The sequence below is a fragment of the Drosophila innubila genome (assembly GCF_004354385.1).
Source record: "Drosophila innubila isolate TH190305 chromosome 3L unlocalized genomic scaffold, UK_Dinn_1.0 0_D_3L, whole genome shotgun sequence".
NCBI lineage: Eukaryota > Metazoa > Arthropoda > Insecta > Diptera > Drosophilidae > Drosophila > Drosophila innubila.
In genome coordinates this window covers 9,560,868-9,578,278 of record NW_022995376.1, presented here as the reverse complement: position 1 = coordinate 9,578,278, position 17,411 = coordinate 9,560,868, and the positions used below count along the sequence as shown (strand labels likewise).

Sequence of the window (17,411 nt, the reverse complement as noted above, 5' to 3'; positions counted from 1 at the left end):
GTGAGTAAATAACAGATCCTAGTAGACATACGATTAAAATATGATCATTTGAAAATGAAATTTTAAAATTGATTGAGTGAAAGAGGTTTGAATTGAGAAAAAACGAGAGAGAGAGAGAGAGCCTATAAAAGAATGTATGATGAAGAGAATAAATCGGAGCACTCTGATCCCGATCGCTTGCGGGATCTAGAAATGGAACGCGTGCTTTACTGGACACGTCGTCTATCCCTAAGGCCCGATGAAGTGCAGCAGCTGACGCCACAGGAGCTGCAATGTCGTCTGCTGCTCGTGGAGCAGGCTGAGCAGGCACAGGAGCTGCGCTTGGAACGGTTTAAGCGCTGGCAAAATCTCTGCGAGCTGCGTTGGCTGATGTACGAGGTGCAGCGGGAATTCAATGAGAAACATGGCAAGGACGCAATTGGTGTCTCCATTTGGCGTATTCTGGCCATGGAACAAGACAAACTGGAAGAGGAGCTGCAGTTGGATGATCTGCGTGGAGATTGCCAGCGGTTTCCCTCGCCCATGTCTGTCATGGTGCCGGAATGTGAGACCGAAGAGATCCTTAAGCCATTGAAATCTGTATTGACTGGATTTAGTAACAATCTGAAAATAAAACCAAGTAATCAATTCAGGGAAAATAAGCTAAAGACTCTGACGCCATTTACAGATGCTCTATATGAGAGGGAGAAACAACGGCTGCTGGAAGAGAGCACTGACAACGATGAAGAGCTGGAGGAGCAAGTTGAGAATGTGGAGTTACTACACTGTGTTTGCCCTGAGAGCAGCGTAAGCGAGTTGAGCTCAGAGAGAAGTCTTTACGACTTGCAGGAAGATTTCGATATTCATCTCGAGTTGCAGAAGATTAAAGAATCCACAGCACGTTGCGATTGGATTATGGATACGTTATTCGCTCCGTATTTGGAGCAAAGTTCACAGACAAGTGAAACGAAAATTGTAGAAGAACTTAATGCTCCCTTTGCTTATAATCTGACAATGAAAACTACATCCAACTTGCAGTTAATGCCACAACGTAGAAATCCAACTTGCGATTGCCAAAGTTCAAGCATTTCGGATTATTAATTGTATAAAGATCAAAGATCAGACAAAGGCAAAGGCAATGGCAAGATGAACGATGTGACTCCTTTTAAGGTCTTGGCTGGATACTTAATCACATTTTGATGGCTCAGCTCGCTCTGGACAGTCCGTTGTGTGTCGTTAACTGTCAATTAAATGGACACCTGCACGCCTAATGCGACACTGTCTTCCAGTCTTTTTCCATGGCAACATTTGGCGCTTTTTTCACACTTGCCAATTGGCAACGTTGAGCTGCCTGAACCTTGTCGTTAACCATGGCTACCAAGCTCTTGAATTGATAAATGGCCAACCAAAGATCGCAGTCGGCATCGACATCAACATCAACATCGACATCGATGGACCATTGACTGTTGTTGTTGTTGTTTGTTGTTGCTGTTGTTGCTGTTGTTGTCGTTTTGCTTCGCTTGTTTCACTTGGCTTTTCATTGGCGGCCTTTGGCGAACTCGTTTGAAAATTAATAAGTATCGATTTGGCAGCCTCAAGGGGGCGCCCAGTTCGTTGCTGTCTGGCGGTTTATCTTTGTAAAATTCAATTGAGGAAATATATATTACAAGTCCCAACAAAGAGAGTTTTGTAGTTTGCTGTTACACACACACATGCATGCAGAGATATAAATGTGAAGTTGCAATGCATGCAGAATTTTCCATGTTGTTAATTAACGCTTGCAATGGCGTAGAACCCATTAGCTCTTAATTACCATAAACATGACAATTCCATTCGTAAACAAGCTGACAAGCAGTGCAAATGCATCAAGCAGTGCAACGCTAGCAGCACGCTGCTTAGCAACATTTCATAGCAACATTTGTTGCCTTAACTCAGCAGCATTTTTCATATGAATTAAAGACTTGCATTTTCTTTGATTTGTTTTATGTTTGTTGGAAATTTATCAAAGTTTATCGATTTTGCCCTGACAGCAAAACTGCAACAATAACAAATTGCATGCAAAACAATCAATCAACGGCAATTTCTCGCTCAATTAGACAACAAACATGCCAAATGGAAAAGAAACAAACTAACGAAATAGAGAAAAAGAAAAAAAATAAAACGAAATTAAATTCAATTTCGTGTTAAAGTGGCAAATGCAAAAGGGTGGACTGGGGAGGCGGGGAAACATTGCCAATTTGACAGTGGAATATCAAAATAACAAAACAGACAAATGATCATTTGTTACTGTTGCTTTGCTGTTGTTGTTGATGTTGTTTAGTTGCAAAATGCAAAATAGCTGGAAAGCGAGAAAATGATGCAGCCATTGCTTGTAATGTGGGAGACAGAGACAGAGAGGGGCTTTTTACCCCCCTGCAGCTGTCGGTAACTATGATTGTGAATATAAAGACAAAATGTTAAGAGCCGCAAATCAATTTCATCACGATTTCTCGTTGAGATGTTGCCCCGTTGAAAGTGAAATGTGGCCATGACAGTGGCCAAAGACGTATCGACCATTGTTGTTGTTGTTATTGTTGTTGTTATTACTGTTGATCGTCTGTCTTTAGCTGGCTGATAATCGCAATTTAATATTTATGCCATTAGCTAAACAAATCGTTGGCAACAACAGTTGCAACGTTAACAACAACAACAACAGCACAACACAAGTTGTGCGCTGTTTCCCACACAACTTGCCCCCAAAAAATAATGCCATTTAATTTTTGAAGAATGAAATGCCGTTAGGCGATTCTCCAATTCCTCAAGTCAATTTCACGCTGACAGGCCAAGTGCGAGGCGAAGGTTAACAAACTCATCGTTAAAGAATTCGCTAAAGCGTAAACAGAGCAACGCCAGAGTTGCCAAACTCAGCTGAATGTTAAAGTTAAATTCCAAGTTATCGTTGCTATATCTACACGTCATCGTCATCGTCATCGTCATCGCCATAGTTGTAGTCGTTGACGTTGCAAGTTCATCATGCTCGCTTGAACACCCCAAAAAAGAAATGTGTCCCTTTGTCCATGTGTCTCTTTGGTGTGGAGCCACTCCACAAATTCTTCACGTCGAGCGTTGCCAAAGCGATTATTGTAATTTTATTGTTCTCGTTGTTCTCGAAAAGCCGCTGCCAGACTCTGACTATGAATTTTTGCTATAACTACCCGCTGATTGCCGCCCGTTGACTGCCTTTAATGAGGTCAACCCGTTCAACTTTGGGCCTGGACTTGGACTCTTCTAAGTGGTTACGCTTCAGAGCTTTGCCATTCGACGGGAAAGTGTTCTCGCCCGCTAATGTTGCTACTCTTTGCATCTCCAACTCCTCAGTCTCATTCTCATTCTCATCCAACTCCCACTTCACGTTGAGTCTGCATTGTCTTTTACAAATTGCATAGCCAACAATTTCACACAATAAGTTTTCCAATTTTCTCATGTGCATGGCAACTTTCCAGCGTCGTTTTCCATGTATCCAATTCGTTTAATTATGTTCATATACCTGTAAAAGTTGTAAGAAGCATTTTAACAAGTTCGTAAATGTTTGTAGTACGGATAAACTGATAAAGAACAGTTAAATTGATCAAAAAATATGAAATCTTCATGTTAAATAGTAAAGATTAACTTGACAGTGTTGCCACTTGCTTAATATAATTTTTACTAATTTTTTAAACCTCTTTTTTTTAACATTTAACTGATAAAACTAAAGTTTTGGTAGTGCCGAGAAAAATAACTTGACAGTGTTGCCACTCGGCGAATTAGTTTAACTGTTAGTTAGTTAGCTTAATATAATTTTGACTAACTTTTTAAACTGGTAAAACTTTATTGTAGTGGCGAGAAAAATAAATTGACAGTGTTGCCACCTGATGCAAACATTAAACTGTTTGTAAAATATAGTTACATTTTATCCTATTAGTTTTTGCCACATTTAGCTGAGGCGTTACCATTTTATTGAATAGGCTTTCTCAACTTATTGACCAGGCGTTGCCACGCTTTCACAAAAAACACAACGACAGCAGGCAGAAGGCAACATCGGTGCCACATTATGCTGAGTGCTGACAATATCAGACATCAGTGAAGTTATTGACTCTCACATAAGCTGAAATGTCTATGAAATTGCTCGACTTTGCAATTGGGATTATTGCACAACGGGCCAACAAAAACAACGCCAACGACAACGACAACAGCAACAATAAAAGGAGCCATTTTTTTTGTTTTTTTTGGCAACGAATATCGACAGTCAGTTCCAGGTTCAGGTCCAGTGCCCTGCGGCCCCACAAAACTCATTGACCTTTAACACAGCCGGCGGCGACTGCGGCATCGGCATCGAATCTTGGCAAGAGATTTTTAGAGGCAAAAAGTGTCGCCAAGAGTATATATTTTTTGTGGGCCTTAATTTTTTGTTGCTGTTGCTGTTGTTTGTTGGCCATCATTGTCGTCGTCGTCGTGTTGCTCCTTATTTGCCAGCAACGTTGGGCTGCTGGTGTGTTTTGTTGGTGTTGCAACCACGTAAAATGTCAATTTGCATTTTGTTGTGCCTCCGTCGTGCTGCAACTGAAACTGAAGCGTTGCATAAACAGCAGCCTCTGTTGCAGTTGCAATCGCCTTGTTTTCAATTTGTAACTGGCCTGAAATATTTTTATTAACCGACGGAAACAATTAGCGTCGCTTCGCAACGTTTCTCAAAATAGCAAAAAACCATAAAAAACCGTAAAAAAAACAAGGAGAAACATATTGTGCAGACTATATAAAAAAATTGGAGGTATGCATATTGGCTGGACAACAGGCGTTTCATTGCCTTTATGGGGCGCTGCGTGGCCTTTTCCCCCCCCCCCCCACACACCCCCTGCACTAAAGAAACAACGGCAACAAAAAGTGGAAATTGAAAACGCGCAAAAAACATTTCAGACACAAAATCGTGATTGTCGTTTGCCGCTAGACATTTTTTTTGAGTGCAACTGCAACGGCAACTGCAACTGCAGCTCCCCCTTCTTCTACTCCTTCTCCATCTCCTGCTCCTACTCCTGCTTCTGCTCTACATGTCTTCCACATTGTGGTGAGGTGGAGGCCAAATCCCAAAGAGATATCGATACACACTTGAAGCTGTCCAACCGATAGCCGTGTCTGCTATGTGGGCGGCAACTTATGTAAATGTCGAGGGGGGAAGTGGAGGGGAGGAAGGTGAGGCAGGTGAGGTAGGTGTTTCCTCCCAATGGTTTGCCTTGAGATTAAGCCACCATGAAGATCTCATGGCTGAATAACGACTTCTATCAAGTGTTGTTGACTGACGAAGCAACCAGTTTCATTTGAAGAAAACTTGAGAATAACATAACAAATACCGTTAGCTGCAGTATAAAAGAAACCCATTTAAATTAACAAGTGTCAACAGCACTAGAATAACAACAAAAACAACACTATTTCACAAAAGTTAATGCCAAGTTTGTCATGTATATATAATTACTTTATCATTTTATCGTCACGTTCTTAAACCAATTTGCCAAAGCAACCGCAGCCGTAACAATATAATAAACAAATACGAATTTGCTGTGTAAGGATGCTAGACTTGAAGATACCCTGCATCAAACTAAACAAGGCTGCTAATACAGTCTTATCACTCTTTTTTGTAAAGATTTTGGCAGATTAAAGTGTTTAGGAGTGCAGAAGTTGAGAAAAATTAAAGAAACGGGAGTAAGGAGTATGAAATAAAGACTTAAGATTTGCAGGTGAAGAGAGTGAAAGAAAAATTAGAAAAAATCATTAATGAAAATGATTTAATAAGAAAAAAAATGTTTTACAAAATGATATAAGATATAAGATACTTTCTGTAATCGACACGTATTAAATAAAATAATATAAGAGAAATGTTCTTTAGTATACCGTTTTATTTGTAAAGGGTAAACAAATGTAAAAATAAAACCCATGTGATCACAACTCGTTAACTAAAATCCACAGTATAGCTAAAACTATTTCAATGAAATTCGCAATAATTAATGTAGATATAATCTGTAACGATTTGTTAATGGTTTTGCAAATTTTAGCTAGAGTTTTTCTTGAAATTAAATTTTTCTAATGTAACAGAGTAATAAAGCAAAAGATAAAGCGATTAATCCTACTACAATCTTTCTACAATAGCTAAATTTTAATCAAACTTTTCGGAGAGTGTTTTAGTAATCCAAAGCGCTTTAAATTAGCGCATTAAACGAAAGTTTCTCTGCATTTTTATTGCAGTTCTTTGAGTAGAGAGAGATAGAGATAAGCTTGGCTTTTTTTTTGGGGGGGAAAATGTGTTTACTTAATCGTAGAGCTCGTAAACGCCTTCAAGGCGTTGTTTTTGACACCTCCCCATTTACCAATTGCCAATTGCCATTTACTATTTACCATTTACCATTTGTCGGTTAATGCAATTAAAATTAATAAACGAAAATCAAACGAATCCACAATCGGCAATTACGACTATTATCAATTGCAATTGTAATGCGGCATTTTTTGTTGTTGTTTTTTTCGTTAATCTTGTGTTTATCGTTTAAGGAAGTGTTAATTTATTTGCTTCTTCTCTTGGACTCCACATCGATTGTTGAGATTCCCCAGAGAAAAGATGAGGGGGGGTAGAGGCGAGAAATAGTAAAAATAATAATAAATTGCCACTGATAGCTAAAAATTATTGATTATTTCGAAATGGACAGCGTTTAAATGTTTATGGTGTCCGCAGTCGTCGTTGTTGATTCATTGTTGTTGCCTCTGACTGGTTGTTGCTTGTTGTTGTTGTTGCTTGAATCGCTGGCGGTTATGAGATCAAACAAAACAACGCGAAAATGTGCCAACAACACGATAGGTGCGCAGATTTCCTCTTTTATTTTAAAGTCTCTGCGAATCGGTTTCTTTTCTTTACTTCTCCTTTTTTTTTTTTTTTTTTTTTTTGTTGCTTGGCTTTTTCTAATAATAATACAAGCAACAAACAACAACAACAACAATAACGAGGGAGAGAAAAAATCATACATCAAGATTATTGTAACTCGCGGCAATTGCATCACAGTAATGGCCAGCGAACAACAACAACAACAACAACAACAAACAACAACAACAGAGGCTGCAAATCGTCTGGCAAAAAAATGGAAATCGCAAGAAACATTTTTCATTTGCATAAAAATGCATGGCAAAAACTACAAGCGCTAAAAATGTTTGCCGCATGTTTCGCAGCATGACGAGGGATCTGTGCAGGGGAAAGGGGTTGGGGTGCTGGTAGTGGGAGGTAGACGAAACAACCTTCAAGCTACAAAACACTTGACTCCAGTTCGTGGCGTCGGCAGCGTTGACGTCGCTTTGGTTTGATTGAACACAAGGATATGTGTCCGCCGGCAACAACAACAGCAACAACTGCAACAGCAACAACTGCAACATAAACCAAAGAGCAGTCAAGTCAACTGCAATAACAACAACAACCACAACACTGACAGCAACGCAGATCAACAACAATAACAACAACAACAACAACAATAGCAACGTCCACAATTTGAGGCAAAACGCAACACTTTCACTCTACTTAAGACGGATGAGGCGATTGAGGGAGGAGCAGCAACCTGAAGTGTGGCAAGGAGGTATCAACACAGGCTAAGGGGCAGGTGGAGGGGGGAGAGACTGTGAGACAAGATCGCGTTGGTGGGAAAATGCAGCAATCGTTTGCCAAGTCCCTCTCTATCTATCAACCCCTCACTCTCTGCCCCTTTCTTCCCCTTTGTTCCCGCTCTCGATATTTATTACAGCAGCAGCAACATGCAACTCCACGTTGAAGTTGCAAAGATTATCATTTGCATGAACACAAGTCCTCCAATTGCGGGTTAATCAATCAAACAATCAATTTAATAGCGACTTTAGTTACGGCGTAAACGTTGAACGCCACTTGAAAAGGGAACTCCAAAGATTTCGACTGTTTCAACTGCAATGCAAAGTAAAAGTACATAACAAGATCACTATTAAAATAAAATCAAAATTGCTGAAAAATAAATTATGTGCAAGCCTAATAAAATAGATTATTTTACAGCTAAAAACATAAAAAATATAGAGAAGAAAGCAAACTTATCGTCACACTAAGGATTTAATATATTTATAATGTCTTATATAAAAATTTTGCTGTTTGCTTTTAATATCTTGAAATATTTTTAAAAACAAATAGAAATGTTAAAAAAATTAAGTTTCTGTAATTTTTAATTAAATTTCAAAGTATTTGCAAAGAATTTTCTTTATTTTTTATTTTAGGCTAGAATTTAAAATAAATTTTAGTGCAATATCATAAAATACATTTTGATTGGTTTTGTTCTCATTAAATTGTGGGTAGTTTATAATCTTAAAAATTCTTTTACTGTGAATCTGACTACTTTTACATATATATTTAAATAGCAATGATGTTCTGTTGTATAATATTCATTATTATTATTAGAAATTTGCAGTTCCGTCCAATTTTAATAAATTTTGATAAGAACTCTGTTTGAAAAAGTAGTTACCATTATTTCAATTTATATAGCTTTAAGCCATAAAAGCAGTCAAGGCTGCTTTGCATAACAGAGTCAAGGCTTCAGGTCCTGACTCTATGATATTGCCTCGGCCATTGCCCATAAACTGTAAATGTTTCTGTCCTAAAACACAAAAATATGAAACTCTTAGCTTGCCAACTTTTTTAAGCTATTTTATTATGCATGACGCTTTTTTCAAACTGCAGAAAAACAACAAATGCTGTCAGTTATTTGGCCTATGCCTACAATCATGCATCATATAATATATGACTTAATATAGGATGTGTGTTTTATAAGGATGATTTGGTATGCAGTTCAATTTGGCTGCTGTTCGGGCAATTTATGTGCTGAACAGGCGTTGCCAAAATTTCAAATAAAAATAAAAAAATAGGCAAATGTGGCAGTTGATAAGCCAAGGCAAATAAATTGCAGTGTTGCAGTTGCAGTTGCAATGTGGCAATGTAGCAATGTTGCCGAGTGGCGCCTTGGCATTCAGATTGAGATTGAGTGCAATTTCAATTGCAGTTTCCACCAAAGTGAACGATTAAAACGGCAAACAAATTTTTTGTCGTCGTCGTTTGTTGTTTCTTGCAATGTGAAAGTGCGAATGCAGCAGGTGTTATTGCCAAGAGGGCGGAATGAAAAGAAGGGGAGGCAAGTACTCGCAGCTGAAGGAGCTTGACTTTAACGAATTGCACATTTTGCCGCATTTTGCCGCATTTCGCAGTCGCCCATCAAATGGCGCTAATTGTCCTTGACGATGGTGCCATCCCACATGGCATTTTGATGTTGCGTTTGCGCAAATTGCTGCCGGATAAACCACAACAACAACAACAACAGCAGCTGCAACAGAAAGTGAAAACTTGAAAAATTATGCAACTGCCGCAAGGACGTTGTTGCCACGAGGCTGTAGACTGAGACTGAGACTGTGGCAGAGTTCGAACACAATTGCAACAAGAAGAAAGAAAGGTTACATTTTGGCACACAGAAGACTTAATACACTTGCCTCACTGATACCCAATTTTCTGTATTCAATTTTCGATTGGTTTTTCCTATGACTGTTGCAAAGTATATAGTAATGTTTTTCAATTTTAACTGCATTTAGTCACAATTTATAAAAGCATAGAAAATACACGATCTGTGAGATTGGTTGAGTTAACTCAATAACTCAATTTTTTATACTAAAGGTGACTTTCAACTGATTCTTTCTATGATAACTATGTAATATACTAGTCCGTTCTTAAATAAATTTAGTTAGGATTTATATAATCATGCTAAATACTCAAACTACGAGTTTTGTTAAGTTATCTTTAGAAATAACAAAGCTTTTCTTATTAAAGGCGGATTTTCAGAAGATTATTTCTATGGCAGCTATATGATACATAGACTTACATGGTTGTATAGACTCAGCTCGTCCTGCTAATTAAGAATAAATATATACTTTCTTTATAGGCTCTGTCTTGCCTTCAAATATGCGTTACATATTTTGTGTTAAAATTTAAATAACCGCTGCTAGAGTATTTTAACAACAACGGAGGTCGTCACACACTTGGTCTCATTTTGCTGTCTGTCTCTCTCTGCCACCACTCTCTCTCTCTCTTCACTTGCTGTTGTGTGTTGCAACATTGATGCTTGCTTCGGGGGCGTGTTGTTGCATGTTGTTGCATGCATGTTGCTGTTGTTGCTGTCGCTGCTTTTTGGAGGTTAAAAGCTGGCAAGTAGGAAGCATTGTGGAGGCGCCTCCACAAATTGATGGCGACAATGCGGCAGCCAACTAAGATTCAAGCACATGACACATGAGGCATGAGACTGCTGCCCAATTTGATGTTCATAATTGTCGTTGTTGCAATTGTTGTTGTCGTTGCTGTTGTTGCTGTTGGGTGCGCATTTTAATTAAGTATACGACGCGTGAACACTGCAACTAAAAAATATATATTTTTTTAAAAATAATTTACCAAATGCCTTATTAGGTATTCGCTTGCCACAAACTGCGCAAGTGCAACTTGTGTGGCTGTTAGACGCTCCTCAAGATGTTGCAGGTGAGGCAGAGAAAAGCTGCAGGTGGAGGGGAAGGAAAGGGGATTGTATTTAAAGCAAACGACAAGTTGACAAGCACATACATATGTATGCGAGGTGTGATTGATAGATAAATAAAAGGGGAGCGACAGCTTTAAATATGGTGAGTAGAAAGAGAGAGTGAGTTAAATGATTGGAGAAAAGCAGAAGAATGAGAAAATCAAAAGATTTGAGAGTAATAAAACAAGAGAGACAGAAAAAACAACAGAATTAACAAAAGGATAAAAGAAAAACGAAAATGATAAGAAATAAGACTTATACAAAAAACTAAAAAAATATTTAAGAAAATTAAAGCTCAATATTTCAATAGATTAAAAAAATTACAAGTCTATAAGCAAAATAGCTTTAAGTTATATAGATACTTAAAAAATAAACAAAACAAATAAATGACAAAACTGCAAATCAATTGAAAGTAGAGCAAACCACTTAGACACACTTCCCAACCCACCAGCCTCCCTCCCCTTTGGTTGCACTGTGCGTGTGGCACTGCGTTTAATTACTCGAGCATGTAACATCAGACATTAAATGCCAAAATGCCCAAATGCCAAACTGCAGAGTCAAGGTTTTGACCATTCACTGACCAAGCTGGCCAAGAGCATCTGTTGGGTGGTCACCCCAAATGCCAATCCATTTAGTTATTGTTGGAAAAATGCGAGCAAGTTTATGTGGACACCAAATGTGGCAGGTGGTTGGCTGAGTTGGCAGTTGGCCGGCCTATGATTTGGCCATATAAGTTTGTCAATTTAGACATGGTCTGACCGCTTCTCCTTGGTTTTGTTTTCGTCTAATTGCAGGTGACATTGACGATTGCATTGTGACGCCAACGGTTCAGGGACAGTTCACTCCGCTGCCCGAGGCGCTCTGTGACGTCATCATGGATCTGACCGCCGAGGGTCAGTCGGCGACCATTGAGCATGTGCGCAGCAAGCTGGGAGTGAGGTTTCCCCACATGACCACGCCCGCCACGGAGGTCATCTACGATACGCTGGCGCAGCTGATGCAGGAGCAGAAGATCTACCAGACCGCAAAGGGTTATTTCATCTTTACGCCAGAGTGAGTACAATTCTCACTTAAATCTGTACAAGTTTAATTTAATTTGATTTTAATTTGATAAATACAAAAATTTAAGATTTCAATTTAATATTCTTAAATACTATTTAATTTATTATAAATTCTACATTTGTATATAAAATTACTACATAAATTGAAGCTAACTATTAAAAATGTAGAATTTTGAAATATTTTTTAATGTGCAAAATTTATACGTTTGTCTTAACTTAAAACCTGCTTTTCTTTGATTTAACTTATTTTTTATTTCATTTAAAATGAATTGTTAAATAAATTATATATATTATATAATATAATTATATTTAAAAATATTTTTTATATGTAGATTATTTTTTCAGTATTTGTAAACTTTTCTTTTGATAAAAAATAAATTAAAATTTTATTAATAACTATCTTTATCTCTCTAATCTCTGCCAGACGTCGTCGCAGTCGTTCGAGACCGCGCAGCAATCATCACCAGTTAAATGGCGGACACAGCAACAATGGCAGCCTGGCCTATTCCCAGCTGACGGAGGAGGAGCATCAACAGGATGTGGTGCCGCCAGAGGCACGCACCATGCTCATGTCAAATGCCGAGGCATTGCACTCACTCTACGGTGAAATATCCACGGAACGGGATGGCGATCTAACGCATCAATGTATACAAACCAATCTGGCGGATGTCATCTGTGGAGGTAAAAAAGACTGCTACATATTATGCTAATCTATATATTAAATTCGAATTTCATCTTGCGCTTAGGCAATCCCAATGACAAGATCATTTATCCGCGTGCGGCCAAGCGACGCAGTGCATCATTTCCGACACCGCGCAGCTTGGAACGTCGGCACAGTTTGCGGCTCTTTGGCTCATCGAAGCGCCTGCAACGCTGCGCCTCCACACGCAGCCTGTCCAAGACCTATGCCCAGACGCTCAACACCACGGACAGCAGCAGTTCGGAATACCAAAGCACAGATTCGTCATCACCCAGTAAGTGAAAGAAATATTAAATCTCTAACTAACGTATAACTAAACAATATTTATATTTATTTGTAGAAAAAGGATCTTTGCTCTCACGACTTTTCCGACGCAGCGGACGCGCCAAGCAGCGTCAGATTGAAACTTACTCGGCACAGTTTCCACCTGCCGAGTGGTTCAATACTCGCGCTGTCCATCTGCATAGTGTGGGCACCCAAACTGCAGATCACGTAAGTACAAATAGGGAAACACTGCCGACTCTTATTCTTAGACCAAATAAATACCTTGGGAATTTTATGCTAATAAAAAGTATTAAAAAGAGCAAAACTTCATCATGATGTGGCCTCTAAATTTATTCTTTTTTCTAAAATAAAATTGTCAAAGGTTCAACCAACTTCAAACCTTCATAACTTTATCAAAACTTAACCGATTTTCAAGCGGAATGTCATTTTGATCTTTGTTTGGCATTTAAATTCATTTTGCATTTAAATTTATTTAATTTTGTGAAAAAAATTATTTTTCTCTAAATCATGGGTTCGATGCTAAGGGTCCCCCCTTTGATATTTTGAAAATTGAAAATTTTAAATCTCAAGTTTTCACTTTTAATCGACTCCTTATATCGTAATTAGTATAAAACAACACTTTAAATATGTTTCTGAGACGTTTCATTTTTCTGTAAAAAATCATGTAAAATTTGACAAAAAATTTGACTTGTAAAGTGCTAGGTCTGAAATCGGACCAACTTCAAACATATATAACTTTGTCAAAACTGAACCGATTTTCAAGCGGAATGTCATTTTGATCTTGGTTTGGCAATTAAATTCGTTCTGCATTCAAATTTAATTCATTTTGTGAAAAAAATTATTTTTCTCTAAATCATGGGTTCGATGCTAAGGGTCCCCCCTTTGATATTTTGAAAATCGAAAATTTTAAATCTCAAGTTTTCACTTTTAATCGACTCCTTATATCGTTATTAGTATAAAACAACACTTTAAATGTGTTTCTGAGACGTTTCATTTTTCTGTAAAAAATCATGGAAAATTTGACAAAAAATTTGACTTGTCAAGATGCTAGATCCAAAGTATGACCAACTTCAAACGGCCACAACTTTGTCAAAACTGAATCGATTTTTAAGCGGAATGTCATTTTGATCTTGGTTTCGCCTTTAAATTCGTTCTGCATTCAAATTTAATTCATTTTGTGAAAAAAATTATTTTTCTCTAAATTATGGATTCGATGCTAAGGGTCCCCCCTATGATATTTTGAAAATTTAAAATTTTAAATCTCAAGCTTTCACTTTTAATCGACTCCTTATATCGTAATTAGTATAAAACAACACTTTAAATGTGTTTCTGAGACGTTTCATTTTTCTGTAAAAAATCATGGAAAATCTGCCAAAAATTTTGACTTGTAAAGTGCTAGATTTGAAATCGGACCAACTTCAAACTTTCATAACTTTTTCAAAACTGAACCGATTTTCAAGCGGAATGTCATTTTGATCTTGGTTTGGCCTTTAAATTCGTTCTGCATTTAAATTTAATTCATTTTGTGAAAAAAATTATTTTTCTATAAATCATGGGTTCGATGCTAAGGGTCCCCCCTTTGATATTTTGAAAATTGAAAATTTTAAATCTCAAGCTTTCACTTTTAATCGACTCCTTATATCGTAATTAGAATAAAACAACACTTTAAATTTGTTTCTGAGACGTTTCATTGTTCTGTAAAAAATCATGGAAAATCTGACAAAAATTTTGACTTGTAAAGTGCTAGGTCTGAAATCGGACCAACTTCAAACTTTCATAACTTTTTCAAAACTGAACCGATTTTCAAGCGGAATGTCATTTTGATCTTGGTTTGGCATTTTAATTCGTTCTGCATTTAAATTTCATTAATTTTATTTAAAAAAAAAATTGAATTTCCTCTAGGTCGATGCTGCGATTTAAGTGCAATAAGTCTTGTTTCCTACTGTACTTTGCTAATCCAACTGTTTAACTTTGCAGGACATGCCCGCTGTTCATACGCTGTCCAACTCGACGTTCTACGATGGCTCCGAGCTGAGTCAACGTTCGTCGACGCTGCCGCGCCGCCATCGCCGTCACATGTCCAGCGAGTCGACGTTCCTGATATCCTCGAGGGACTGCTCGCCGATCAGGAGACGATCGCCCGTGTACTGCAGCAGCTCGCTACCTCGCTCCACGCAGTCCATACCGGCCAGCAGCAGCAGCAGCGGCGCCGTCGTCAATCACATTAAAATGAATCATTCGTCGGCGACGTTGTCACGCCTACATGCGGCCACGCCCACGCCCACGCCACAGAAAACAGCACAAAAGTCGGTGATTGGCAAGCACATCTTTGAGAGCTCGCCGGCACGCTCCTCCGCGCTGAAGTCAGCGATGCCAGTGAAGCGGCAAACGGATGGTCTGATGGTCATCAATGGCTGCACGGACAACAAGACGACGTATCGGAGTCTGCAGAGCAGCGGCCCATCCAGTTTGGAGTCCTGCAAGACGTCGATGCTGGCGAGCGGCCCCTCGAGCATTGACAGCGGCAAGGTATCGTTCAGCCAGAAGACCAGCGGCCACTCTAGTCTCGACTCCCAATGCTCCACGAACACGGCCGTCGTGGCGCCCAACTCCTCCAATGGCAGCTCTCGTTCCATTCTCCTTCTGAATGGCTCACCACGTGGCACACCGCGTCATCAGGCGATGCGGGCGCGTGTGGCAGAGGCGCAGGCGCAGCGGCAGCGTTCGAGCACGCCGAGTCGCATCCTGGAGGAGCTGTCGTATCCCACGACGAATGGAGTCCCCAATTCGAGTAGCAACAACTCGATAACGCTGCAGGTGACCACGAGCTCAAATGGAAGTGGTCAGAGTATTCCCAGCACCAAGATCTTTGTGCAAAACTCGCCGGTGAGGAGTGTAATCACTTTGGAGAATGGCAAAATGCTGGAGAACTCGAATGTGTTTATCATTAACAATGAAACGATGACGAACGAGAAGGGGGAGATCATAAAGAAGACGCTGTCCAAGCAGACAACTCCAGCTGCATCTACAGCATCCACAGCAGTGCCCATGGCCACATCCACGCCAGTCAGGCCGGAATCCGTGCCGGAGCAGCCGCTGAGCGAAACGGAGGCGAATTCCGAGACCTGCGACTCCATTTCCTTCATCAGCGAGAGTTCGCCCGAGAATACAGCGACTGAGACGCCCTCCTATGATGGGGGCAAGTATGCCAAGAACACCAACAATGATGCAACGATGAACAACAGTCGCAAGCTGTGTCTGCAGCTGACCAATGGGATTGCCTACAAGAACAACGTGCTGAAGAATGAATCCCAGCCAAATTCACCATGTGGAGAGCAACAACAGCCGCTCAAGTTGGCCGCCTTGGCTAATCAGGACTTTGAGATTGCCGGATCTGTGGGTAATCTGCATTTCTATGAGAAGCACTCAAAGGACAAAATGATGAACAACAGCAGCAGCGATCTGAAGAATCTCTGCTATGAGTCTGTCTGCCAGCTGCAAAAGTGCTCCATGAATGGCGATGAACTCGCACTGGCGCATCTCCTGCACAAGTCGAGCAATCCGTTGGGTAGTGAACCGAATCTCGCACTGAAGGATCATGCGAATGACAAGGCAATCGACAAGGAGGCCATGGACAGAAGACTTAGTCTCACCAAGGAATCCCTGGAGCAGGGCATGGGCAATGTACTCGCCGCTGGCAATGAGGAGCTCTACAATTTTCCCAGTCTCACAGATCTGTCCTTCAACTTCACATCACTGGCAGCTCGTAAAATCCTGCAAGGCGTCAGCCTGAACAGCATCGATACGCTCGTCGAGCTGAACATGGCGGCAGCGGCGGCGGCTGCAGTGGCGGCCAGCAGTGCCCAGGAGAAGCAACAGAACAACCAGACGGCAACGACGGCAGCGGCAACAACAGCTGCCTCCGTGTGCACAGACTTTGGCATGGTCTAATCAGTAGTTGGAGGCGCCTCCAACCAACAGAGCAGCTCTGTTGGCTCCGGATGCCGCTTCATCCTTAGCATAATCAAACGAAAATGTAGACGAAAAAGAAAATGTAGAAAGAGCAGAAAAAAGTGCATTTGGCAAGCAAATTAATTTGCAAACTCTGTAATTTATTTTTATCGAATATCGATCTGATCGTTTCCGTTTTGTAGCAACAATTTTTATATATTTTTTTTTTGTCTAATTGTGTATTTACAATTTCTTTAAATATCGGAAGCAATTTTTATTATTTACAGTGCCAAAATATGTTTAGTTTAATTATAATGTTTATATACTTTGTGTGGGCAAGTCGAATGAATATTGTTATCCCAACAACAACAATCCCCAACAAACAATCCCACTCGCGAATCATCCGAAGGCATCTGAAAGAGTTTGCAAGTGCAATTTATTTTTAAGTAGAGAGAGAGAGAGAGCAGCTCCCAAAACTTTATGTAAAGTTTTTATTTTTTACCTCTGCTTAGAACCCGTGTTTAATTCTTAGTTTTTTGTATATTTGTTTAAAGAAATAATCGTTTAGACTAACATGCTGATAAATGTAACCCTAACCACAAACGACACACACACTCACACACACAAACTCACACACACACTCAAAACAACACACACATTGCGAATATAGAATTTAGCACATACAACAGAAATATATACAATAATTTTGTACAAGGCCTTAATTAGTAGAGTCAGCAATAATAATATATAAGTTAAAATCACTAATAAAATATATACAAATTTATACAAACAAAATCTGAAAATGTTTTTTTAAATTATTCATTACAT

General features: G+C 39.4%; 2 protein-coding genes across 2 annotated transcripts in view; both read left to right on the top strand.

The window, feature by feature from the left end:
* LOC117788296 overlaps window positions 1–17,378 on the top strand; it is a 59,956-nt gene extending 42,578 nt beyond the window's left edge. Inside the window, exons 4-8 of the mRNA XM_034627023.1 lie at window positions 11,381–11,639; window positions 12,072–12,328; window positions 12,394–12,621; window positions 12,688–12,839; window positions 14,610–17,378. Of these exons, the coding sequence (XP_034482914.1) occupies window positions 11,381–11,639; window positions 12,072–12,328; window positions 12,394–12,621; window positions 12,688–12,839; window positions 14,610–16,583 (2,870 nt within the window). The 3' untranslated portion in view covers window positions 16,584–17,378. The remainder of the gene's footprint in view (window positions 1–11,380; window positions 11,640–12,071; window positions 12,329–12,393; window positions 12,622–12,687; window positions 12,840–14,609) is intronic.
* LOC117788297 lies at window positions 9–1,658 on the top strand. Its single transcript, XM_034627024.1, has one exon. The coding sequence runs from the start codon at window positions 133–135 to the stop codon at window positions 1,078–1,080; it is 948 nt and encodes a 315-aa protein (XP_034482915.1). The 5' UTR covers window positions 9–132; the 3' UTR covers window positions 1,081–1,658.
* Window positions 17,379–17,411: the final 33 nt, after the last annotated feature.

What these genes read in the sequence shown, in the direction of transcription:
- LOC117788297 (XM_034627024.1), top strand. Translation starts at nt 133, where the DNA reads ATGTATGATGAAGAGAATAAATCGGAGCACTCTGATCCCGATCGCTTG.